At 35.6% G+C, this 27,241-nt stretch overlaps 1 protein-coding gene across 10 annotated transcripts in view; it reads left to right on the forward strand.

Moving 5' to 3' along the window:
* SLC8A1 (solute carrier family 8 member A1) overlaps positions 1–27,241 on the forward strand; it is a 471,207-nt gene that overhangs the window by 74,969 nt on the left and 368,997 nt on the right. For all 10 annotated transcript variants that reach the window (XM_072635790.1, XM_072635789.1, XM_072635794.1 and 7 more), the window contains exon 2: positions 11,251–13,081. In XM_072635790.1, coding sequence (XP_072491891.1) covers positions 11,286–13,081 — 1,796 coding nt within the window. In that variant the 5' untranslated portion in view covers positions 11,251–11,285. The remainder of the gene's footprint in view (positions 1–11,250; positions 13,082–27,241) is intronic.

The raw sequence follows: 27,241 nt of genomic DNA on the forward strand, positions 1-27,241 counted from the left end.
TATCCTTGGATATAGAGGTATCATGGGGTCAAAGAATTTGAACGATTCAGTCACTTTTCTTTTTTTTTTCTTTTTGAACATATAAATCTGCAATGCTATATTAACTTTACCATATACATGCAAAATGAAATACATGAAACAAATGCACTCATATATCATATTCCACATGGATATATATTAACTAAAATATATGTATTTCTTTTTTTAACTCTTCATTTTACATTTTTATAGTTTCAATTTTCATTTTCATAAGTTTTGAGTTCCAGATTTTTCCCTCCTTCCCTTCTCTTTCCCCTCCCCAAGATGAAAAGCAATCTGATCTAGGTTATACATGTGTAATCATGTACATGATATAATATAATATATTATAATATATAATAATAATAAAATCATAAATAAATAATAATATATGACATATAATAATATATAATATAATGCAGATATTTCTGCATTAGTCATGTTGTGAAAGAAGAAACAGAACAAAAGGGAAAAGCTACAAAAAAAAGTGAAAATAATGTGCTTTGATCTGTATTCATACTCCATAGTTCTTTCTCTGAATGTGGATAGAATTTTCCATCATTAGTCTTACTCTTGGATCATTGTATTACTGAGAAGAATGAAGTCAATCCAGTTGATCATAGCACGGTGTTACTATTGCTATGCACTATGTTCTCCTCACTTCACTCATCATCAATTGATGTAAGACTTTCCAGATTTTCTGAAATCTACTTGCTCGTCATTTCTTATAAAATAATAGTATTCCATTACTTTCATATACTACAACTTATTCAGCCATTCCCCAAATTCAATCATTTTTATAAGATAATTAAAAATTGTTTTCCAGTATGATAAGGTCAATTCACAGCTCTATCAATAGTGTATACTACTATGACCATCCTCCATGGCTTCCTCCATCTTGAATTGCTTCCATCTTGAATTGTCTTTGCTAACTTCTTGAGTCAGCTCACAGCATTGTACAAATATTACCTCATTTTTCCACACATTTGAAGGGAGTTATAAGTGGTTAACTCTATTACACAGGATAATTTCTCCTGGGTACTGAAAGCCTGACTTTTATAACATCCCATTAGTAGTTAGTAATGTTTTAAGACCAGTCCTTCCTTTGTAGAAACATAAAGTTCTAGTCCCACTTTGTTTAATAATTTATTGTTGATTAGTTTAGTAATTATTCTCTTTTTCTAGATCTCTATGGGACTTTGATCAAGGTTAACTTTTATGACTATCAGGTTCTTCTTCTGTAATAAAAAGGAAAAAGGTACTACTTGCGGGCATGGTAGCTATGAGTAGGAGAAAACTTGTAGTGAATGGAATCCTCCATCCAAGGATATGTAAAGACAACAATGGAAAACTACTTCTTATCCTCCTGGTGTAGAATGAGCAAGTTATCATCCCAATCATCAGGAACCAGTATGGTATAGTGAAAAGAGTGATGGATAGAGAAATAGGGGCCTACATTTTAATCCAGACTCTATCAATTACTTGGTGGGTGATGTTGGAAAAATCATTTATTCTCTCTGGGAATCAATTTCCTTATTTTTAAATGAGAATGTTATATTAGTAACCTCCTAGGTATCTTCTAACTCTAAATCTATTATCAAATGAACCTACTATTTACCTATGCCACTATTTACATGGTCTTCCAAGTGACTCTGAATATGGAAAGATTTAATATAGGGCCCTCTCCACAATGAGCTTTCTACAATTCAAATACTCGTTAATTACTGTACCATAGTTTGACAAGTGAGAGCTTTCTGGCCACTTCTAGTTATATAAATATGAAGCAGGTAGGGAACAGAGTGGAGAGAAAATCCAGAAGAGTTTTAAGTCATTAAAATAGCTTATTAAAAAACCTAAATATCTACTGGTTACTCAAAACAAGTGGCCAGGACATAAAGGACCTGTTGCTTAAATGCCTTGCTATCTTACTGGGTAGTAGGAGAGAGTTCCCTTCATAAAGATGATGTGACGGATTAACTTTTGTTGTTTTTGCTCAGTCTTTCTTGACTCATTGTGCCCCATTTGAGGTTTTCTTAGCAAAGATACTGGGGTAGTTTGCATTTGCTTCTCCAGCTCATTTTGCAGATGAGGAACTGGGGCAAATAGGGTTAAGTGATTTGACCAAGGTCACATAGCTAGAAAGTGTCTAAGGAACTCAGAAAGATGAGTCTTCCTGACTTCAGACCCAGAACTCTATGCACTGTTGCACTACTTATTGGCAACCTTTCTGGACCTCAGTTTCCTCGTCTATAAAATAAAAGTGTTGGAATAGATAGATGATTGGGAATGTTCTTTTCAGTGCTAAAATTTGGTTATTATGAAAGAGGTAGGAGTTCAGTTGGCTCTTGAAAAGGAAGGTGACAGTTCTGATCAAAGGTACCTTCTCAGGGACAAGAACTCCTGGAAATCATGACTTGGAAAAACAGTGAGTCTTCCTTGAACTCAGTGTCCCCAAATTTTAGATATCTTTCACTTTTCTTTGATCTACTTTTTTCCTCATTTAAAGAGCATTTCAATTTCTTGCAGGTATTATGTTTGGAAACTTACTTGGGAAACTTGAGGATCTTGCAAACCCAACATTAATAAGGCTTTTCCTTCTGAAAAAAAATCCCTATGTTATGATGTAACTAAGTGACAAGGGAAAGTGGCCCATGCAATGTCTGTCATTGTGTTCAGCTCCCCAGTATTTTTCTTGGATGTTAGCAAATTAGAGAGGAGATAAAAAGAATCATTAGATACTTACCATAGAGAATGAAAGTGGATTTTGCATTAAAATTTGCTTGTGCTTCCAATTGCCAAAAACATGAAAGCAGACAATAGAAACAATCTTACACTAGTTAAGATAAAGAGTGGAAATAATTGTAGTCTCATTAATTCTAAGAGATGCCCCATGGATAATACAGAAAGCAGTGTTTCTCTTCCCGTTATACTTTTTTTTTTAAATGAGACTTATTTTAATGTAAATGCTTTTTACTTGTCCAAAGGCAGGATCAGAATAGAAGACATTTAGCTTGGTGGAGCATAAGACTAGGAAGCAAATTACATAAAAAACTCCGACTTTACCATATTCTCTGTGTCCTTGGTCTGAGGCACTCAAAGTTTTCTTCTAACTCTCAAATTCTTTGACAACCTCAAACCTCCCTTGGATTTCAAATACCATATTTGTTCAAATATAGCCAACCTCAAAATAGAACACATTCCTAAAATGAAATATCTAGGAAAGGAATATAAGTGTATGCATAGATGTATAGGACTATGTGTACATGTATACATACATGCACAAACACATACACATACAAATATATGTGGATATATGTGCACATATGTGTTTAAATGTGTATGTATACATGCATATGGTTTTCTTGTCTTCATCCAATGACCCAAGCACCTTAATTTTTATGAATTTGATTAAATTCCCATCTACTTTATGGTTCTGATTGCTTGATTCAATTGAGGTTTCTACTCCTATAGAATATTATTGATATAGAAACTTCATATACACATATGTATATGTGTACATATATACACACACACATATATGTGTGTATATACACATGCACTACACATATGCAAATGAATCCATACTTATATTTATACATCTATACATATACTTAAAATACATATATATATACATATAGCAAGTTTCTGTCCTGATGAATATATTATATTAAATTAATGCAAAATTACTATACAAAGAAAATATTTACTGTGAATTTTTTTTAGCATTTCTTTCAGTTAAAATGAAAGCTTATTTATTTTCATCATTCTAGCTTTCCTGATTTTCATTAGTTGTTTTTTTTTCATTTTTACCAAAAGTATGACTATAGGCTATAGTCTGGTTTTATCCGCAACAGACTTTGAGATGGAAAAAAAAAAAAGTCAGTATTGAAACCAGTATGTTAAACGGCATTTTCCAAAGCTTATTGTATATTTCTGCTTATGTGAATGAGGAATTGCCCTTGGCAAAATTATAATATAGGTGAAACCTCTTTCATCCTTCCAGTGCTTTTTTAGGTTGCCTGGGGCCCTGCCTTTTAAGGGAAGAAAACCAATCCAGTACATGAATTTGCTTAAAGTTGTTAGAAACTCGGTGTTTTTTCTTCTCTTGGGAACATGTGCATTTTTTTAAAAAGGAAGACTAGAAGAAGATAATGCTAAAACCAAAATAAATGAATCAATAAAGCTGAAATATTTAAGCATTAGTAATAGAATGAGGGAAAGATTTTTGTGTAGAAGAATTTTTCAGTAACCCTCAAATTCCAAAAACTTGGCAATCCTCTATCAAAGGATGTGTAGAGCCAAGGATGGAAAACTTATTCTTATCCCTCTAGTGTAGAGTTTGCAAGTTATTATCCCAACCATTGGAAGCCAGTATGGTATAGAGTAAAGATAGATGTAGAAATAGGGTCTTAGGTTTGAATACAGGGACTGCCACTTACTATCTGTGTGATGTTGGAAAAGTCGCTTATCCTCTGTGTGCCTCAATTTCCTTATTTTTAAATGAGAATGTTGTATTAGATAACCTCCTAGGTATCTTCCAACTCCAAATCTATTATTATCAAACAAACCTATGATTTATCTATGTCACTATTTACATGATTCTCTGAAAGACTCTGAGTGTGGGAAGATTTAATAAAGGCCCCTCTCCACAATGAGCTTTCTACAATTCAAATTTGTTACTGTATCATAGTCTGAGAAGTGAGAGCTTTCTGGCCCCTTCCAGTTACATAAATATGAGGTAGCTGAGGGACACAGTGGATAGAGTGCTGGACCTGGAGGCAGGAAGGTCTTAGTTCAAATTCAGCCTCAGACGCTACTTCCTATCTGTTATACTGGGAATGTCTCTTAATCTTGTTTCCTCATTTCCAAAACTGGGATAATAACAACCCCTAACTTGCGACATTGTTATAAAGATCAAATGGGATGATATTTGTAAAGCACCCTGCAAAGTGCCTGGCACATACTAGGCACAATATAATTACTTTTCCCCTTCCTTTCTCTGCAAATACAATGAATGGCCCAGGCAATTAAAAATATGCTTTTTAGTTCTGATTGTCTAAACGGGTGTGCTTTGCCAAGTAAGATAGTTCATACATGTCAGTAATTCCCTTGACTGTCAGCCATTCTAGGAAACATACTGTGATCTAGTGGTCTTGGAAGTCAGGGAAAAGCTAAAATTCTGCCCATGATGAGTTACTTCTGCATTCTTGCTTCATTGTTTTCCCATTTGTTAGTTTGAAGAAACAGTACTAACATTTCACAGGAAATTTGTGGTAGGAACTGAGAATTTGTGAGTTTGCAACTCTTTTTAGAGTCTTGAAAATAGATTGGATTGTTATTTTGATTCTAGGTAACCATTACTTGACAATATTAGTCCTCCCTAACCCTGCTCTCTTTCTTTTTCTTTCTTTCTATATCTCTCGAGTCTCTCTCTGTATCTACCTTTGTCTAATTTTATCTCTACCTGTGTGTGTTTTCATCTGTCTGTTTCTGTCTCTGAGTCTATTTCTCTATCTCACTCCGTCATTCTATCTCTGTCTCTTTCTCTGTATCTCTGTCTCAGTCTCTCTTTCTCCTTCTATCCCTCACTCTCATTTTCTCATATCTGAACTTCCTTTATGTTATCCATTGGCCAAACAGTATGACCCTGAAATTATTACAGAACTTTGGACTGATGTCAAATTTCATCATACGGGCCCCTGAAGAGATCATCTCTGTTCCCTGCAGCATGATTAATATAAAGTATTTTTTTGAGACTTTATATTGGTGGAGAAAATAACATGGTCTTGATGAACTTAACTGAGGAAAACACATTAGATTAATCCACAGATAGAACAAAGGACCTGGTAGGGCCCAGGATATAATACTTGTCTCTAACAATAGAGCTATTTTCCATTTGAGAAGGACATCTGTCATCAGGAAACATTGCAGTGATATGATTTCTTGTAGATGGTACTGGCTGAGTACTTATTTTGCTCTGTGTTCTATGCAGAGCTGATCTAAGAAGGCTAGGAAGAGAATCTCCAAATGACTTCAAAAAGAGCAAAAGATTAGCAGGTCACCTTATTTTCAGCTTACTTTTTGTTCATTCACAGTTGGATAGGTTTATGTTCTCCAAAGATGACCTTCATTGGAAAACATGGTCAAGCAAGTCTTCTCTATGACCTATCATGGAGAATAAGAATTTTCTAGTCATATAAATTGTTAATAAAATCAATATTAGGTGCCCTTCCTCTCATTAAGTGAAAAAAAAATAATGGATTCTAAACAAAGAAGAGCTGACTTCTTTTGAGAAGGCCCCTCTTTAATACAGAGATTGCTTGGGCATTATATAGATCCATCCTTACAGGCTTTATGCCCATTGTCCTCATATACAAGTAGTAAGATACATGACAGTCCTGAAATAGATGGTATAGGAGCAGCTAGGTGGTGCAGTGGATAGGGTACCAGGCTTGGAGTCAGGAAGACTTATCTTCCTGAGTTCAAATCTAACCTAGTATCTATGGTCCTTAAGACCACCTGGGATTACATAGAAGCAGGAGGAAAGGTCTGACAGGAGTCATGAGTTAATTATTCTAACATATGGATAATTTGAACCATAACCATCAATCATCAGTTCTCTTGAAAAACTTTGGATATGAGGTCAAAATATAACTTGTGTTAGGAGTGGAATTGTATAAGGGATGTAAATAAGCATTATTTGTCTAATGCCCCAGGCCAATACTAATTGATAATTACCGGAATAGAGCTATTGTTTGAGGGGAAATCATAAAAGTGCAGGGATCATAGATTAAGAACTAAAAGGTACCGCAGCTCTTATGTAGTCCCAATCTCTTACATTATGCAGATGGGTAAACTGAGTCCCAGGGAGGTTAAGTGACTTGCTCAAGGTCACATAGTTACTAAGCATCAGAGGTGGCAATGGAACCCAGGTCCTCTGACTCTGCTGAAAATACTCTTTCCCATGTACCATACCGATGACACACCTGATCAATCATATTTATTGCTCATGTTACATAAGGTCCTTCTTTGTAGTTATTTCTGGATTCTGCCATCTTGCCATCTGCTCTCAATTAAAGATGGACTGTTGTTAAGCAAAGAGCAAGTGTGACACACCTGGTAACATAGCCCTGAGGCATTCAGACTATGGAAGCATCCCACCATCCACTTGGCTGTCATCCCTCAAGAACCAGTCCTAAAGTAGTCAGTGTTTCCTTTTTGTAGAGCAGAGGTTCTTACTCTGAAGGGTATGAATTCCCCACCCCCACCCATGTTTTAGTAACTGCATATCAATATCCTTGGTCTTCTCCATTCTCCTATATTTTACCTTATACATTTAAAACATTATTATAAGGGATTCTATAGGTTTTACCAGCTTGCCAAAGGGTCCATGACACAAAAAACAGTTAAGAATACCTGATATGGAAAAACTAAATCATGACTGATCAAAGTCATATAATGGGTAGAAAAAGAGGCAACAGACCAAAATATGCTCAGCCATTCCATTCTAATACTTCTTGTTCAGTGTTCACAGAAATATGTATTTATGAGGAGAATTGGGAGAATTCTGAACCCATACTTTAACCTGATACTTGATAGGAATTGCCTGGGATAGAAACCATGAAAGTGCCAATTTTTCAGGCCCAGTGATTTTAGAAGAGATATCAAGGTCTGTCTGTCTGTCTGTCTGTCTGTCTTGTCTCTCTCACACACACACACACATACATACATACATACATACACACGTTCTTGAAGAGGAGTGGACAGTCTCCTGTTCTCTCCCCTGCCTCTACCTCGGAAATGCAGGCCACCTGTTATACTAGAATTTGGATATATAGTGCTCTTAGTAGCTCTTTCCACATCTATTGAGCCTGCTTCAAAAATTTATCTACAAAAAGACAAGGAGATAACTAGGTCCCCAAATCTAGGGAGGTAGTAGAGGATGAATTGGATTGGGAATGGTATAGCATGGCAACCAATCTCACATCTGCCACCAGCCATCTGTGTAAACCTTGGGCGAATCAGTTCACTTCTCTGGTCCTCAGTTTACTCATTGATGAAATGTGGCATTTGGATTAGACACTCTTTAAAGTGCCCTTCAGCTTTAAATCTTCTAAGTTTTTAAGTCAAAATACAGTTGTGGTAGGATTCCTTGAGTTGTTTTTTCTAGCAGTGGTGATGGATTTTGATGGACCTCTCTTTACCTGGTGAGCTTATAAGCAGTGGCATCCATTTATGAGGTGACAGATGAGAGTCAGGGAGATTGATAATGTGGATCTTTTAGATTGTGTTGACCATGTAGACATAAATAGGGACAGCAATTAGTTATTAGTAACTAACTTTGGAATAGTAATTGTTTCTAGTAACTCACTAGCCTACATTGCAAAATAGAAGGTTATTCCCCAACCATCCCCTGCATGCTTCAAAAGAGATCAGAAATACCACTGGCATTTTCTTTTTAAAAACATTCTCCCTTCTTTTTCCTTTTCTTAAAATACAGTTTTTTAACATTTATAAATTATTTCCAAATGACAGTTTCTTTTTTAAAAAAAAATGATTTTCTTTTAAAATTAACAAATATTTCTTTTTCTCCCTCCAACTATCTACTCCAATAATAGGAAAAGAAAATCAAAATCCTTGTAATAAATATAGTAAAGCAAAATGAATTCCCATACTTGGTATTTCCAAACCTGTATATATCTCATTCTGCATCGTGAGTCCCTCATCTCTCCGCCAAGAGACATTCTTTTAGCATTGGTACCCTAGAGTTGCGGTCAGTCATTGAATTGATTAGAATTCTTAAGTCTTCCATATTTATCTTAACAATGCTATTGTCTTTATATACCATTCTCCTGGTTCTGAGGAATTCACATTATAGGAATTCACATTATTAATCTCCTACTATGTGTCAGAAGATAGAAATATAAAAGCTATGTAGTCTTCCGCTATTTCCTTTTTGTTTCTCTATACTCAAAATCTACTCTGCCTGACGCACAGTAGCTACTAATACAGTCTGAATGAATGGCAGGCTAGCTATCTGAATTCCTAAGGACAGCAACTTGAAAGGAGTGAAGATTCACCAATCTTGACTCTTTTCCTTAATAACAAAGCTGAAAGCATATTAGATGTTGTTCTTCTAGTGTATACTATTACTTTACCTTTGTTATCTTTCAACATTACAAACCTGGGGTGTCACATAGTATTGTTTTTAACAAGATCTGCTTCATAATAGGCATGGAGCAGTCTAGACTTTGTCCTCCCTTTACACTTACTAACTGACCCAGTTCCTTTGAGCTTCAAGTAAGTCCTTTAGCACATCTAAACCATTTTGGAAATTCCACTTTTAGTTTGGGGTAGGGCTCTTATCCAACCTACTTTGGATTCCAAAATTTTCATGATCTTATTTTTAACATGTGAAAAAGTGGTGAAAAATGATGGGTCTCATATCATAGATGGATTAAAGTATAATGAATGAATATCCCCAAGAGAGCTCCAGAATATCCTGGCATTCTGCCAGATGAGATGAGATAAATGCATTTATTTGGAACGTCTAGACCTGGGGACACACCTGAGCCCTGAGGAAGTTTTTATACAAAGATCTTGGAGGGAAAGAGGGTCAAATATGGGGTAGGCATGAGATACTTGTCTGTGAGCTGACAGGACAAGTGAAGGGAAAGTTAGGTTTTGACCTAAACAAAATATCTAGAAAACTCCTCCAATTCTATTTCACACTCTGCAAAAGGTTGAAAAGGGTTTGGTCTGAAACAGGACTGCAACTGGGTCATCTCTGAGTTATATAATCTGTCCCTGGGTCTATCAGGCTATGAACTATCCTTGCTATCCTTCCATGATGTTGCCCTATTGAGCCTTGTCTCCTAGGCATCTCTTCCCCTAGGTCCTCAAAGCAAAAGCTTAGTGGGGTAGTTTATGGTTCCAGCATGGATTTTTAGATGGCATAGGAAAGTGGTGCTTACCCACATAACTGTGGTTGCTGAGTCAATTGAGTTGATATTTAAGTCATTCTATCTTTTAGTGACTTGATTTCCATACCTCTAACTGTTTTCAATATATATTTACTTTGTGGCTCCTCTCTCTAAGCCCCACATATGAATTAGATTGTAATTATTACTCCTGAATGATTTGTGTCATTTCATCTCTCCCTCTCCCTCCCTCCCTCCCTCCCTCCCTCCCTCCCTCCCTCCCTCTCTCTCTCTCTCTCTCTCTCTCTCTCTCTCTCTCTCTCTCTCTCTCTCTCTCTCTCTCTCTCCAGAATGACCATGGAAAATATAGCACTAGTATATAAACATCATTTTATAGCTGGCAATAATGATTTTACAGTGTGTCAGGCCCATGTGCTGTACGACAACTAAACTGGGGGACCATGGATCTTCCTTTTCTCTCTCTGATTGAGGATCCACAGCTTTTAAAGTTGACTATGTAGATATATGTAGAGCTGGCAATGAAGGGAGACCCTGATGCCCAGCTGCTAATCTGGCATGATACCAGTGTTTACTAAAATCAGGAGGAAATGGGTATTTGTTCAAAGCATGTTTTGCAAATTCTATTTAATTTTTTGAAATATCACATCACTTCAATCTTTATTTGAAAGGAAGCTGTAGTTTATTGTCTGTTTTTTTTTAAAGAAAGACATAGTTTTGATCACAGACAGACTGGTATGTTTCACTGCATTTCAAGTAAAATTAGATCATCAAGGATTTTGTTTTTTAGTGACACACAGCACAAGGTAGAATCCAAATTTAGGCTTCCCATCAGGTTTTGTGTCCATAGATTCCTCTTTTCCCCAAATGTACAAATTTCAAAGCAACAATTTAAACAAGGATTTTGGCTAAAGCTGCTGAACAATGATATGCTAACCCAAAAATGAGGGGTGGGAGGGAGAGATTCACTTTCATGAACTAGGGAGAATTATTTAATGCTTCAAAAATTTTCTTATTATCTATTAATATACAGAAATGTGCATTCAATGGGGCAAGACTATTATTGTACTTTTCATTTCTGATAAGTCAACTGTAATTCTAGAGTAATCAGCAAGCCCTGGGAGGAAAATCCATCTTTTAAAAATTGACTGTTTAATAACTGATGACTCCTAGAAGAGTAACTCAATAAAGGATTTGTGATTGTTAGCTATACACAAATCAGTGATAGAAAAAAGGATTGGCTTATCTGAAGTTATCTGATCTCTTTTCCCCTTCCCTGATTTTCTGTGTGTAGGTTGAGACAGTTGGAAATTTCTCCAAGCAGCAACCATGATGAAATTAAGTCATTCGCAGACCCTTCCACTGGGATATTTATTAAGCACTGTGGCTCTCTTGCTTTTCCATCTGGACAAAATAAGTGCTGAGACTGAAGGTGAAGGAACTGGAAATGAGACAAATGAATGTACTGGCTCTTATTATTGTAAGAAAGGTGTGATTTTGCCCATATGGGAGCCCCAAGATCCTTCCTTTGGAGATAAAATTGCTAGAGCTACTGTGTATTTTGTGGCCATGGTCTACATGTTCCTGGGGGTATCTATCATTGCTGACCGATTCATGTCATCAATAGAAGTCATCACGTCCCAAGAAAAAGAAATAACCATAAAAAAGCCCAATGGAGAGACCACCAAGACCACAGTGAGGATTTGGAATGAGACAGTTTCCAACCTAACATTGATGGCTTTGGGTTCCTCAGCACCTGAGATCCTTCTTTCTGTGATTGAAGTTTGTGGCCATAACTTTACTGCTGGAGATCTTGGTCCCAGCACCATTGTTGGAAGTGCTGCATTCAATATGTTTATTATCATAGCTCTCTGTGTCTATGTGGTTCCTGATGGAGAGACAAGGAAGATTAAACATTTGCGAGTGTTCTTCGTGACTGCTGCGTGGAGCATCTTTGCCTATACCTGGCTCTATATGATTCTATCTGTTATATCACCAGGGGTTGTAGAAGTCTGGGAAGGCTTGCTTACTTTCTTCTTCTTCCCCATCTGTGTTGTATTTGCTTGGGTTGCAGACAGAAGGCTTCTGTTTTACAAATATGTCTATAAGAGGTATCGAGCTGGCAAGCAAAGGGGAATGATCATTGAACATGAAGGAGACAGGCCCTCTTCCAAAGCTGAAATTGAAATGGATGGGAAAGTGGTCAACTCTCATGTCGATAATTTCTTGGATGGTGCTCTCGTTCTGGAAGTTGATGAGAGAGACCAAGATGATGAAGAAGCTAGGAGAGAAATGGCCAGGATCCTGAAGGAGTTGAAACAGAAACACCCAGAAAAGGAAATTGAGCAGTTAATAGAATTAGCCAACTACCAAGTCCTAAGTCAGCAGCAGAAGAGTCGTGCATTCTATCGTATCCAGGCTACACGTCTGATGACTGGAGCTGGCAATATTTTAAAGAGACATGCTGCAGACCAGGCCAGAAAGGCTGTCAGCATGCATGAAGTCAATACGGAAGTGGCAGAAAATGATCCAGTCAGTAAGATCTATTTTGAGCAGGGGACTTATCAGTGTCTTGAGAACTGTGGCACAGTGGCCCTCACCATTATCCGCAGAGGTGGCGATTTGACCAATACTGTTTTTGTTGACTTCCGAACAGAAGATGGCACAGCCAATGCGGGCTCTGATTATGAATTCACTGAAGGTACTGTGGTCTTCAAACCTGGAGAGACTCAAAAGGAAATCCGTGTTGGTATCATTGATGATGATATTTTTGAAGAAGATGAGAACTTCCATGTGCACCTCAGCAACGTCAAAGTGACATCAGAGGCATCAGAAGATGGAATTCTGGAGGCCAATCACATTGCAACCCTTGCTTGCCTGGGCTCTCCCTCTACTGCCACTGTCACTATTTTTGATGACGACCATGCAGGCATCTTTACCTTTGAGGAACCTGTGACCCATGTGAGTGAGAGTATTGGCATCATGGAGGTCAAAGTGTTAAGAACATCTGGAGCACGAGGAAATGTTATCGTTCCCTACAAAACAATTGAAGGGTCTGCTCGTGGTGGAGGAGAGGACTTTGAGGATACCTGTGGAGAGCTGGAATTCCAGAATGATGAAATTGTGTAAGTACTACTATTTTAATGATATTTTAAATAAAATTTTATGCATTGAATAGACTGCTTATTTTAGAAGACTACTTGCAGCATGTCAGTCTTTAGCTAAATACCACTTGCTCAGATGAACACATGCATACCTTGGATGAACAGCCTTTTGGATAATTTTTAAAAAGTATTTTAAAAACGTTACAGGTGATGATAGAAGGCAGCTTCAGCCTACATGTATCATCAAATCCATGAGAGAGTGAATAATTTGTATTCTGCTTTGAACAAATATTCCACAAGAAAAACAGTATCTAAAACCATTATAATAAGGTAGTTCAATTGATGGCAAAGAATAACTAGGAAAATCACTTTAAAAAGAAAGGAAACATCTCTCTTTACTTGTTTTATGATCATCAGGGCTAGATGAAGGCAATACTTTCATTTTTGGTTGAAACTGTGTTACTTAAGAATATAAATATAAAATACAGAAATGTTTGGATCAGAATGTTAATGCATTATATTGAAATGACCAACTCTATTTTTTCTGTCATATACCATTTGGGGGATGGGTGAAAAGCTTGCTTCTAGTTTTGTCTTTTGTTTTATAGTATCAACCAGACTGCCTTCTCCTGTCTGCTCTAGGGGAGCAGAAAAGTCAAGGGTATTTTATGAGACACCTAATTGTCAGTAGGTGACTTAATCTGAAGAGGGAGGAATAAAGAAACAGAAGAAAAGAATCCGCTTTCTTTCTGTGAATTTGTATTACTGTGACATTGCCTAAGGAAACTGTATCCATGCAATCTTTGACCTCAAAGTCCAAGATAGCAAGAGGATGTGGTCCTTAAATTAGATGTAACAATGCCCTTCTGCCAACAGTCATTTAGAGGAGTTGCTTTCCCCTCTGTGCCTATGAGAGTGTGTTGTCAATGTTCCAACTTACTGGAGGAGAACCGAACTCAATTTGCTGTAGTCCTTTCATCATCATCATCTAAGTGCTGAAATGGTTTTTCATACCCATGCTTTGGTGAAGAGTTCTAATTTCTGTGCACTGAAGCCTGGGGAAGTCAAGGAAAGATAAAGATTGAGTTTTATGAGGCCATGGTAATTAGGGGATTTCACAGTACCTAGTGATAGAGCTTTTAATTTCTAGAGGTGTTTAATTATGATTTCATATGGTGGTATCGTGAAATGTACCAGACAGACATTACTGGAAAAGAAAACTCCATTTATTCAAAACATAGCAAAAGCAAAGTCAGATGTCCCTGGCTCATGTTCTTACTATCTCTAAGTCTCTTCTTAATGCTCTATTGTACTGGCAAAAAGTCATTGATTAGAATTGCACCATCAAATCAACAGAAGAGATTTTTGCCATTCAGTCTTTAATGCAATTTTCTATACTGAGCTCTGTGTGCGCATGTTTCTCATCTTTGATAAGCCAAATATAATTCTCAATTGGCAAATGGAGGGGAGATATACCAAACCAAAAAACTTTGGCATAAAATTATAACCTTCACAATTCAAGTGGGTATTTAATAACTGATGACTACTAGAAAATGAGTATAAGTATCACATATGTATCTATTGATAGATCTATTTATCTATGCTGATCTACTTATCCAGATATATTACTTATAGAAATAAACATATTTATTCAAAATACATAAATCTAAATTGTTTTTAATCCTGTAAAACCTGTCTACATAATACACATTTGTAAATACACATACGTGTACATGTATAAATACATTTCTATACAGGACCAACATACCCTGACATTATGTTTATGTGTATATCTATCTGTTTACCTATTCATGACATATAGCATATACATAGATACAGGTATGTATGCCTATATATGTATGTACACACATATATACACATGTATTTATGTGCATACATACCTATTTATGTATATGTTAAAGGTGTAGTAGGCAGAACCTCTGTTTTAGAGACATGAAGACCTGAGTTCAAGTTCTGACTCTGCCTTATACTAACTGACTGATCATAGGCATGTTATTTCATCTCTTATTGCCACAGTCAACTCTCCAAAACTGTGTAAAGCACAGTTTGTATTGTGAATTTCTACTCAAGGAACCCACCATCTTAGAGGATTCCATAGAGCAGTGACTTGACTAGGGTTACAGGGCCAGTGTGAGTTGAAGATAGGACTTGGATCAATGTCTTTCTGGTTCTAAGATCAGCTCTATGTGCACCATACTATACTTCTTGCCCCTTTTTAGAGTGTTTTAATGAGGGTATTAAATTTAATGATGATGGCATATTGGCCTACTAGTAGGTAAAGAGTGGACATAAACCAGTGGGGATTGTTTTTTCCCCTAGGAACTTGCATTGATGAGATTCTGAAGGGTTATCCACTCAGATGCATTTTCTCTTTCCTATTGGCACCTTAACATTCTGTGCTCAGAACACCTTAATGCATTTCTTATTTTTCTCCATTAGATGATATCCAGTTGAGAAATTAATAGAATCAATAACAAAGGTCATCAAACTAAAGTTGTATTGCATGTTATTTGATAGATTCAATAAAACAGGTCTTGAAATATAGCTGGTTATATTTAGGCTTCAGATGCTTCCTTATGAAACACTTGATGGCCCACTTCTATTAAAACTAATGTTCTTGCATAGTATTCATCTTAAATGCAGGTTTGCCCTAACTGATATGCTATCTAGGACTCTTACTAAGCTATAAATAAACAACCTTTCAGCTGGAATGTAGATTTTTTTTAAAAAAGAAAGCAAGAATGATGGTGATTGGATGGAATAAGTTATTCTGTCAAGCTCCATTTAAGACATTGAATGTGCAAAATGAGATTGGTTTTACTTGCCCAGCAAAAGCAGTAGCGACAATCTTTGACTTCAGTAGCGTATTCACTCATCAAACTTGGTTACCATTTAAGTAGCAGGACTTCTTTGGATCCCAACTTGTATAAATCATTTAAAGTACAAGTAATCCTATGTTAGTGCCCAGAGATGATAACTTGTTTTACATTGGTGAATTACAGTAAATACTTTTGATTGAATGTGATACCAGGTGATTGGTTTGCCTACTAGGATTTAATTGAAATGGGTCTAATGGAATCCACTACTGCGCTCTTTAGAAGCTATAACTTACTACTCACCATGAATTTTCCTCTTCTTATCCATTAATATAGTTACCTATAACAAAAAAATTCTAGTTTCTGGCCTGTCCACCATCAACTCTCTGCGTCACTTGAATCTCTGCATCCCTTCATGAGGTTAAGCACACAACCTCTATTCTCTGCTTGGTAATACTTTTCTTTAAATGTTATCTTCAAAGCGTTCCAAGTGAAGTAATTACTGGAAAGGCACTGATTTCATGGTTATATTACTTAAAGAAATCATTACCCAGGATGAAAATCAAGTGTAATCTAATGAGAAATAGAAATACAATAGATATTTTGTTATTTCTTCTTTGAACATACATACCGCTGGTCCCACTTAGAGATAAGGTAAATTACTTATTTTTGATATTTTATTTCTCAAGAATATACTTCTCTTATGGCAAGTGTGTCTTATTTAATGCACTCATTTTTATACTCATGTAAGTGAAGTCTTTCAAGTTGACCTTTTACTTATAAAGATTGGTAATTGCTAAATGGCACCTTCAGTTCTAGTAAAATTGAGATTCAGAATGCCATTAAAATGATTAAAAGAAAAAAATAAGACTATATTAAATGCTTACTTTAAAACTAACATTATTTATACATATTACCTGTAAAGCCCAACCTATGGTTAAAAGTCAAATCCCAAATAGCTGATCTTGATATTAATTTATTGATGTTCTAAGTAACATTTTATTTCATTAATTGTATTTAGATACATATTTTCCACACATTTCAAGTATTAATAATTGATGGATATTAATGATGCTTATTTAGCGATAAGACTGTCATCAAATAAGTACATTTCCAAGAGTTGACATTAAACTGACTTCCTTAGAGAAATGCTAGAATTTATTTGCTAATATTGGCATTAGATATGTAACTAAATTTTAAATTGAGTTATAGCACATATGTCATAGATACAAAAGATTATTTTGAAAGATATCTGAGGAAATGTATGTATTTTAAAATTGAATATCTGGAGTAATAATAGATAATTCCATGGCAAATGTTGCTTACATCAGCATTTTACTAGGTAGCTAGAGAAATTAGAATAGTAGAATGCAAAGGAGAGAGCTGATATTCACTCTCTCCTAGTACTAAACATTGTATTAGAAAAAGACAAGGATGGGAAATAGACCTGGTGTCCTGAATGCAGTGAACTCCCCCATGTAGAAACTCCTTTTACTGATCTAGGTCAGCACATTCTCTCCAAATTGTAGTCTTACAGGGCTGCCTAGATTATCCCGCCAGTGTATGACACAAGTCTTCCTGGCTTGCTTTATATTGTAAAGGATTAATTTTGAAACTAAAACAGATTTTTTAAAAAAGTGATCCATGAAGTGTTTAGTCTTAACACAAACATTTACATTTTTTGCAAAAGAAAAAGATAACAAATGAGATAAAATCATAAAAAGGCCAGATTTTTTTATTCTATTAAATTATATGGAAAAATAGAATGTTTCAAATGAGATATTTTATCCCTCGTTCTTCTTTCTCTTGATTTATTCAGTTCTAGTAAAAATGACTTACTGAGAATAGACAGATGCAATTCTGAAACAGGTAGAAGATCATCCAGAAAAAAATAAAAGAAACCAAGGTACGAAAAAGGAGAATAAAATATAAGATAATAACAAAAACAGAAGCTACAGTATGAAAGAATTAAAATGGATATATAAGACATGAAGATCCAAGAGGAAGTCAGGAATAAAGAATTTAGGAAAGTAAAACCATTGACTGATTTTTTTTTCTTACACTTATGCATGTACAATTAAATACTACTCTGCAGAACACTTTAATACATTTAGACAATCAAAATGAAGGTTCCCTCAATATTTTTTTACATAGAAGTAGTATATTCCCTCCCTAACATAGTAGCAGAATAAATTTGGATGGAGTAATTTTATGGATTTAATGTATTTATGAATTTAATACATTATTTTTTCAGTACTTACTATTTCTCTCATCTAAAAAACAATAATTTCATGACAGCAAAATCTGGAACTTTAGATTATAGCAAGATGTGTTATTTTTCAACCCAGAGCTACCGCACAGTGAAGACTTGTTTAGGAAGCTAGTAAGGGACAAAGCTGAAATTGGAACCCAGACCATCTTTCTCTAAGCCTAGTGACACTTCTTTCCCATGATACATTCTGTATGAATATTATTTGTTAGAAAAAGTCCTGAGCATGGAGCAAGAGCTGGGTTTGAATCCTTTCTTTACCATTTGTTTACTATATGACCTCCAATGAACAGAACATCTTTGTTTTATAACCTTATGTAAGCTGGATATTGGTCTTCAGGGTAGCCTGGCCCTGAAATTCCTTGTTTTTCTGGAACTGAAAGAGTTAATTGATTAGCGATTCTCCTAATATCTTCTCTAGTACCTAGTTCTAACCTGGAACTATTCAGACTTATTGTTAACCTGTGAATGATATGGTTAAATAAGTATCAGAGAGGCCCAAAAGACCTGTTCACTGAGGCTGCATGTCCACATTAGGGTTTACATTTTAGTTGATCTTTGCAAATTTTTTCCCATCTATTTTGCCTTTCTTTTTGCTCTTATAGTGTAGCTTTTTTGGTTCATAGCTAAAGTGCAACTCCTTTATTATTAACTTTTTATAATGGCCTACAAAGGCCTTGTAACTTTAAATTGCCTGGAATGCAGAGCTCCTTCCTATCTACTTAAAATAGTGGATTTGCATTTGCCTCCTTTTTATACGTTCTTCACATGTCTAATTAATGACAATAGAGAAACCTTAAGAGATGCTGGAGATGCTTATTGCCATGTGCCAACTATACCCAGATGTTTGAAAAAAATGCACCATTTAATTGTAGAGATAATGCACTCTACTGTATTTGGATATTTGCATTCTAATGATACCACTTACTATTTATGTGAATTTGGGTCATTCTCTTGCTTTCTCTAGACCCTGGCCTCCTCCTCTGGAAAATTAAGTGCTGTATGTAATGATCCCAAAGTTCTTTCCCCACTCTACATGCTACATTTCCATATCAGTAGGCATGAATATGTTTTTGCATTGGTAGCTCAACCTAGATGAAGAGGGACTAGACCTGTGATTGCAATGCTAAAGTAAATGTTAGATTAGGAAATTTCTTTTACCAATGCTGTGTGACAATTTCTCTGCAAGGTTGCCTAGATAATTGAGAGGTTAAAAGTGACTTGCCCAGGACCACATAGGCAGTCTGTGTGCAAGGCAGTACTTCAACCTGACCCTGAAGCCAATTTTCTATATACTAAACTACTTTTTGGTCAAGTTGAATTCTGAATATGCTTTTGGAAAGTCAAAATTCAACATACACTTTTGTGTCTAAAGTGTTCTCATGTTTTACCTCTACTAGATCAAAGGAAAAGAAATTAAAATTTGCCTTTAAGGCTAAAATTAGCAAATACCCTATGACATTAACTTTCATTCTCTTTATGCAAAACCAGTGTTCAGATGTGATTTAATAATTTGCATGTGAATAGAGTAGTATTTTTCTACTTTTGCCATTAAATTAGATTCTCTTCGAAATGAACAGATTTGTTATGTTCGGAGAATATTGTCAGTTAAGTGGAAGAGTCATTCTATTCTTCTTAATGATTTAAAATTCAGAGATACTGTAATGCCTTCATTTCTCCTTCTTTATTTTGTACTGTTCCTCCCATTTCCCATATAAGGGAAAGAATAAAAGAAATTCCTAGGTACTATATGCTAGCATATGGGGTGGTACTTAACAGCCACACTTACTGGTGGTACTGATAGAAATTGGAATTCCCAAGACACCATTAAACAAAATATAATCTCTAACAAACCAATATTATGAGGACAGCTTTTTGTTTTCCTACATTGAAAGTCATAAGCTTAATCTGACCCAGTTTTCAAGTGAGCTATTCAGTGAGTGATAAAGAAGTAGAACCGATTAGATTTTAGCTATCTCAAAAATGAAGTGAAAGCTGGCCTTGTTCCAGATTTCTTGCTCAACCAAAAGAGTATTAAAGTAAGGAAAATGAAATGAAATTCAGTCAGATTGCCTCTTTATTAAAACTTGACAGTAGTCCTATCCATGGAGCCATTGATGTGTTCTAGGATACACCAATGAGTCGTTGGCATCTAGCAGAAAGATTTTTTTTCATGGTTCTAGAGGTCAAAATTCAGACTAAATGACAGAGAGTGACAGGGAGACAGATTTCAGCTTCCTGAATATAAGCAAGAATTTTCTAACAATTAGAGATGTCAAAAAATGGAAAGAGTTACCGGTGACACCTGTCTTATTATTAAAGGTGTTTTAACAAAGGCTAGACATTCATTAATTGACTATTGTAGATTCAGAATGATCAGCTCTGAGCCAGGCATCTCCTTGCAACATCCCTGTTCATAATACTCACTTGTGGTAATTGACCAAGAAATTTTGGTAAGCCATCCAAAATTGGTCAGGAGAGGGGGAAGGCTATTGGTTTAAGAAACATTTGGTGGCATGAAATATTCAGTTGGCATTCCTTGGAAATAATTCTGATAGAAAAACTTACATTAGCATCGAAATAGTTAATACAATTTTTTGATCTCTCTATATTTCGTTAAATATGATTGTGATAAATGTTCATAAATACAAGCATAACTAATTTTAGTAAAAGGGTAAAATGCACTTATTTTCCACATGAGAGCCAAGGCCAATTCTTTCAAGAAATCTTTACCCTTACCTGAAGTGATAGGGAGTTTCTGACTTTGATCAGAAACGTCACTTCAGTTTAAGTGTTAGTTTTAAAGTCCTGTTTTTTTCTGCTTAGTTTATCAAATATGATGGGGGGAGGGGCTATTCTGACTTATATTTACATATATATATATATTATTTTTACCAGTCCTCATTCTGCTTTCTTACTACATGCCATGAATGAGGAAGTTTAATTACATTGAATGCTTTAATTAATGTTCATAGGTCACTCATTCCAAGTCATTTTCTCCAGATTTTTAATCACATCAGTGGAATTCTTTTGCTCTGAATTTTTTCAATTAACTTTATGGACAAATCTGTAGTGTAGATGGAAGGGAAAGAATAAAATTTGGAGAGGATAATAGTGAAAACAATTTATCATAGGATAAAACCGAAAGGGACAGCAGAGATCATCTAATCCCACTCCTTCCTTTTATAGGTGGGTGCACTGGACAGAGTGCAGGACCTAGAGACAAGAAGACCTGAGTTCAAATGTGACCTCAAACACTTGCTAGCTTAGTGACTGTGGGAAAGTCAATTAACATCTGCCTCAGATTACTCACCTATAAAATGGAATTTTTTTTTCCATCTACACTACAACGGAAACATTGCTTAGTAGTTGGACGATCTCTTTTGTCTTTTTCTCTTGGACTTAAATGACATTTTTCCTGCAAGGAAAGTTGAGGTTAGCTTTATGATTCCCCGTTGTTACAGCGCAGCTCAAATCTATAAATATTTTTTTGGCCATAATTACATGAACTTTCTATTTTATTTGGTGCACAATGTGATACTTAAGAAATGATTGATTTACTTAGAAGTTATCAGGCAGTTGTCTGTATAATTATACCTTCCTGAAAAGAATTGGAGTCATTTTCTCTATGATCTGTGTACAATATGTAAGCTTTTATTTTGTATGAGAATAGTGTATCATCATCTATTTATACTCATCTCCTGCTTCTGTCCATTTAGCAGTGTATTGGTAAATATAAACATGTCTTCTAAACAAATGACAGTTTGAATAAGGACATTTTAAACAATGCTTGCCACACAGGAGACCTCAGCATGCCTTTCAGGGTCTACTCAAAGGGCATGCATTTGTATCATGCTGGGCAATGATATATTATAAGGCCTTATACAAGTTCCAGGAAATGATTGTTTTTTTCCCTTGCATTTGAAATGAGCTACATATGGTGTTTGGCTTAAAGAAAAATGAAGGGGAGATAAATAGATCGATGCTTGTAACTATTGATTTTTTTTTCAACTAATTTATAGCCCTTCTCTTTAGCAAACAGGCAGAAATCTGCTAAAGATTCTTACGAGAGTAGCTGAGAAAAGATAAAAAATGTAATCAGATTGAACCTTGAGAATTCAGAGGAGACAGAAAGGGAAGCAATCATATCTAAAATGTCCATCCATAGTATTCATCAGCTGTAAAGCTCCATTTGAGAATTAATTTATAATGTTAATTACTTACTTGTAGAGTGTTGAGGTGCTCACCACATTTGTTGCTATGACTGATAGTTGAGCAGTACCAGCAGCCTAACTGTGGCTTCGGGAGATCTGGCCAGTGATGTTGTATTTTAGCCCAGTTTCTGTTGCAGAATCACAAAAGGAATATTAAACTTGGGAGGAAATTTAGTGGTCACCTTGTCCAACCCATTACTGAAAATGAAATCCTCGTTACAGTTTACTCAGTAAGTGGTCATCCAGTCTTTTTAGAAGACCTCTAAATTTCAGGGAAGTCACCACCAAAGCAACTCATTGCACTTTGAGAGAATCCTAACTAGAATAACCGTTATTCCTAGTTCAGTCCTTTGGGATCTAAAACTTACAGTTTGTGTTGTCCTTTCCCTGTGCGGATAACTCTATCTACTAAGTCAAGTCCCGTGCATCCTAGGTGAACATACGTAACCTTCCTATGGTAATAGGTCAGCAGCCAGGTGAATGAGGCAAGAGAAAAAGCAAGGATGTTTGCATTGCCCAAGGCAGCTCTACCCTGAAAACAATCATGATTTGTTAATTTGAGTGATTAGAGATGATAGAAAAGACTTAGATCTGGAAAGAGGCACTGGGGAAACAATCTGCATACTTAGTCATTGTCTGAAGCAGTCCCTTGGGTTTTCAAAGCAGAAGAACACCAAAACAAAAGAGATGGCAAAGTTGTGCACTTAACTGTATTTTCAGTTTGAGAGAATATAGCAAATCTTCAAAATGGAACAGGCAGTGAGCCCAATTTTAAGTGTTCACATTCAATTCAACTAAATCTAATCCAATGAGTATTTCTTAAGTGCCAACTGTATATGTGGTATTGTGGTAAATCCTGACAATTCAAAGAAAAAAATGAAAATGTCCCTGACCTCAATGAAACTCACATTCTATGGGGAGAACATAGCATATAAGTAGATAAGTATTTACAGACATTTTACAGAGAGATAATATAAATATTTTACAGATAGGTCTAGACCCATAATTTCATTAATGAAGGAAATTTTTGGTGAGGAAATTTCCTCCACCAAGGCAGAGCAGAAACTCATCTGTAACTTACTATATCTTAGAGACTTAATTGGGACTCTAAAGGTTAAGTGACTAAAGTTTAGGTAATTTTATAGTATATATGTTAAAGGTAGCATTAAACCCAGGATTTTTAAACCCCATCATGCTACCTCTCACTGAGTATATCCTTTTTTGTTTTTGGGTTTTTGTTTTGTTTTGTTTTTTGGAGAGAGATGGGAGCGCTAAGGGATTCAGGGGTGAGGAAATGCCTTGTGAAGGATCTAAGATTTAATAGCCTCTGACTTTGAGCAAGTAACTTTCACTTTCACGCTCCATTTTCTCAAATGTAAAATTGGAAAACAAACAAAAAGAACGCTATTTTTTCGTTATTTATGTCACAGTAGATTGTGAGGAAAAAGCTTTGTAAATCCTAAAGCTCTATGCAAATGTGAACTGTTATTATTTTTAGCTAGTCTTTTTTAAATGGCAATATACCAATAAAGTATCCTCCTTTCCCGAAAGGGAAAAAACGTAAATTAAATATAGGCAGAATTTGTGGGCCTATTTTGATAGTCATTGTGTAGAATGCTTTTAATGGTAAGTGGAGTCATACTTATCTTCAGAGTTATATATCATGATGGATGTTGACTTTGGCCTGACTCATCTTTGGAACTGAGGTCAAAAGGAAAGCATTTTTCTTCAAATTATAATACATGGTAATTTAGTGCTCCAATAACTTTGCATTACATCACTCTATTGTCCTCAGAAGTATCATCCCCATAATATCCCTTACCATCTCCATAGGAGATGTGATCTCATTCCATTAGGAGTTTGTATTTTTGCTCTTGCAGCCTGGGATGAGGAGTTAGGAGGCTCCTATTCAATTCTTAGAAGCAGTGCTTTGCTTAAATAATAAACAAAAGAATTTTACCTCCCACAAGTGACTTTTGTAATAGGACTTGGAAGCTGAGATCCAATTTAATAAGTTTTATTTTTTGCTTGGCTACTGTTTTTCTAATTCCTTCTCTTTTGCTTCTTTCAATTTCTACTTCCCACCGTGGTTCCCACTGATTCTCTCGTCCTCTTGTGGCCAACAAATGCTTGTTTCTTCTGGAATCAAGGCTCATTAAAGAACAGGCTGCCTGATCTGTCAGTTGATAGCTGAGAAATGAGAAAAGAGATTATGCATAGGGTCTATGGCCTCATTCTCCAATGGTGTTGCAAATGCTCCTTTCCCAGCCTGATGGGAAAGCAGTTGATAATTCAAAGTAACTCCCAGCACAGTCTGTTTGAAACTTTGATGTACTCCATTAGATTACTCTAAATAGATATATCCACAGTACCTTTTATTAAAACTGAACTGAAATTTCCCTGTTGTATGGAAGGTTTGAATATGATATTAAAGGAATGAGAAAAAAATCTATTAGGTTTCCTGATTTCTTAATGGGGAATGGCTTGCTTTGTGCAGTTCTAGAACAGGAAGTTCTTGACATAAAGCCTGTATCTTTTGGATGAAGTGTAGGACAGACCCCTGATTTTACTACAGATTTTTTTGTACATTTCTGAGGCTGAAAGGGTGGATTTGTTTACCTAGCAGATATGTAAAAAAATCATAAGAAGAGCTCTTACACAAGGTACTGGGGACAGATACTAGGCAATTTCATGTTACTTGATAGACAATCTGAAGGTTTTATTAGTTCAGGGAATTGCTGTGTCTGAAGAAACAACCCCACCTATTTGACTGATGATTTGAGAAAGAATAAATGGGGGGTGGGAGTTGAAGTTTGCCTACATGAGCATAATTTTTTATCATGATATTAAAGGTGGTATTTGTGATAAAGGTTTTATAATTAGTCTGTCTCACTACAACAGCAATGTAGATTTATCTCAAATGAGGCAAATTTGGGAGGAAGGGAGAAGAAAGAATGTAAGCCCCTTAAGAGCATATTAGTCATTCAGAAGTATTTGTTAGGTGACTATTATTGTAAGTACCAGGCACTGTGCTAGGTGTTAAGAATACTAAGACACAAATGCAAATTTCTACCTTCATGAAGCCTGTATTCTAGTAATGGGAGACTACATGTGTATAAATTGTATGTGTATTGGTACATGTACACACACAAACACACATGCCCACATGCAAATACATACATACATGTGCATATATGCACAACATGTGTGTATATGTTTCCCCTTAATAGAATTCAAACTTCTTGAAGGTAGAAAATACATTGTGTATATGTGTACATATATACACATATACACATACATATAAAGTATAAACAGAATAACAGAGGGAATTCTGAGAGCTAATAGTTTTTCACAGCTGGGGGGATCCAGATTTGTCCTAATGAAGAAAGCTTGGAAAGAAACTAAGGATTTTAAGGAGTGAAAGTGAGGAGGCAGTACATGGTAGTCATGGGAGAGGGGCATGGGAAGGGGCAGGGAACAGCTGGTACAAAAACCTGGAGAGGGGAGATGGCATATCCTAGATAAAGGTCTACAAAAAGGCCAGTTTGTCTGAAACTATAGATGAGTGGAAGGGTAAGCTGCCAAGGTACTTCAGAAACAAAAGTAGGAGAGTTTATATAATAAAAGAGTTTATATTTGACCCTACAGTTAAGAAGACACTATTGGGGTTTACTGAGTATGGGAAATGGCAAGATATGATCTTTTAAATTTTTGCTGTTGTATCCTCACTACCCAGCACAGAATCCTTAGCTTAGCTATATGCCTAACCACATGTGTGCTTTCCTGATCTCCCTAGCTACTAGTAAGGGCTCTTGAAATTAATTTGCATTTGTCCTTTATATAGCTATATAATAGACCCCCATATTTGTATATGCAACTATGTATATGTGTGTGTATTGATATTTATACACATAATTTTGTGATACATGTATACGTTTCCACTGCTGTGTATACATGTTGCTTCCTCTAGTAAAATAGAAGTTTGGAGGGAAGAGATCATTTTGGTTTTCTGTTGTTTGCTCTCTACCCTTAGTATAGTACCTGGCACATAGTAGATGCTTTAAAAAATACTTGTTTATCGATTGATCATAAATTAAACAATTAAACCCATAATTGTTCAGTTTCTGCCTTATACTGAACTTTTGGCCTCGTACATAGAGTTGACCACTTGGGTGAGCCCTTTATGTTATTAAATTTTACTGAAGCTGATCAAATTCTAATGCTACCTTCTAGCTTATAGGGCTGTGATGAAGTTCTCACCAAATGCTTAAATGACAAAGTTTGCTCCTGCAGTCAATTTTTAAAAAATTTGTTGCTGAGTGCCAGCTGAGTCCCAGCACTTTCAAGTAATCAGACCACCCACTCGTCACTCCCTTTCCCCCCCTCCTCACAACACTAACACTATTTTTCTTCTGACAATATTGAAAAACTGACTCATGTATGACTGTGACACTAATACCCCCAAATTGGCAACCGCATCTAATTTTATCAAGAAACAGGAAAAACCCAAGAAAAAGCAATCTACTATGATTTTCTCCAAAATAAAAATAAAACTTTATTAATTTTATATATATATATAATACATATATAAAAATACACAAATGCATATAGAGATATATATGTATATACAAATATATATGAGAGTCATAGATACATGATATAGATATCAATTATATGAAGATTTAATCAAAGATTAGATATGTGTGTAGGTATACATATACGTAGATTATAGATAGATAAATATAGATATATATTTGGATTTGAAGTTATGATTGATCATTGAATTGATGATTTATGAAGTTTTTTAAAGTGTTTTCAGAGTGAATTACTCTGCATCAACTTATACAAGTCTTCACAAATT

The sequence above is a fragment of the Notamacropus eugenii genome, chromosome 1, assembly GCF_028372415.1.
Source record: "Notamacropus eugenii isolate mMacEug1 chromosome 1, mMacEug1.pri_v2, whole genome shotgun sequence".
In the NCBI taxonomy this organism is placed as follows: domain Eukaryota; kingdom Metazoa; phylum Chordata; class Mammalia; order Diprotodontia; family Macropodidae; genus Notamacropus; species Notamacropus eugenii.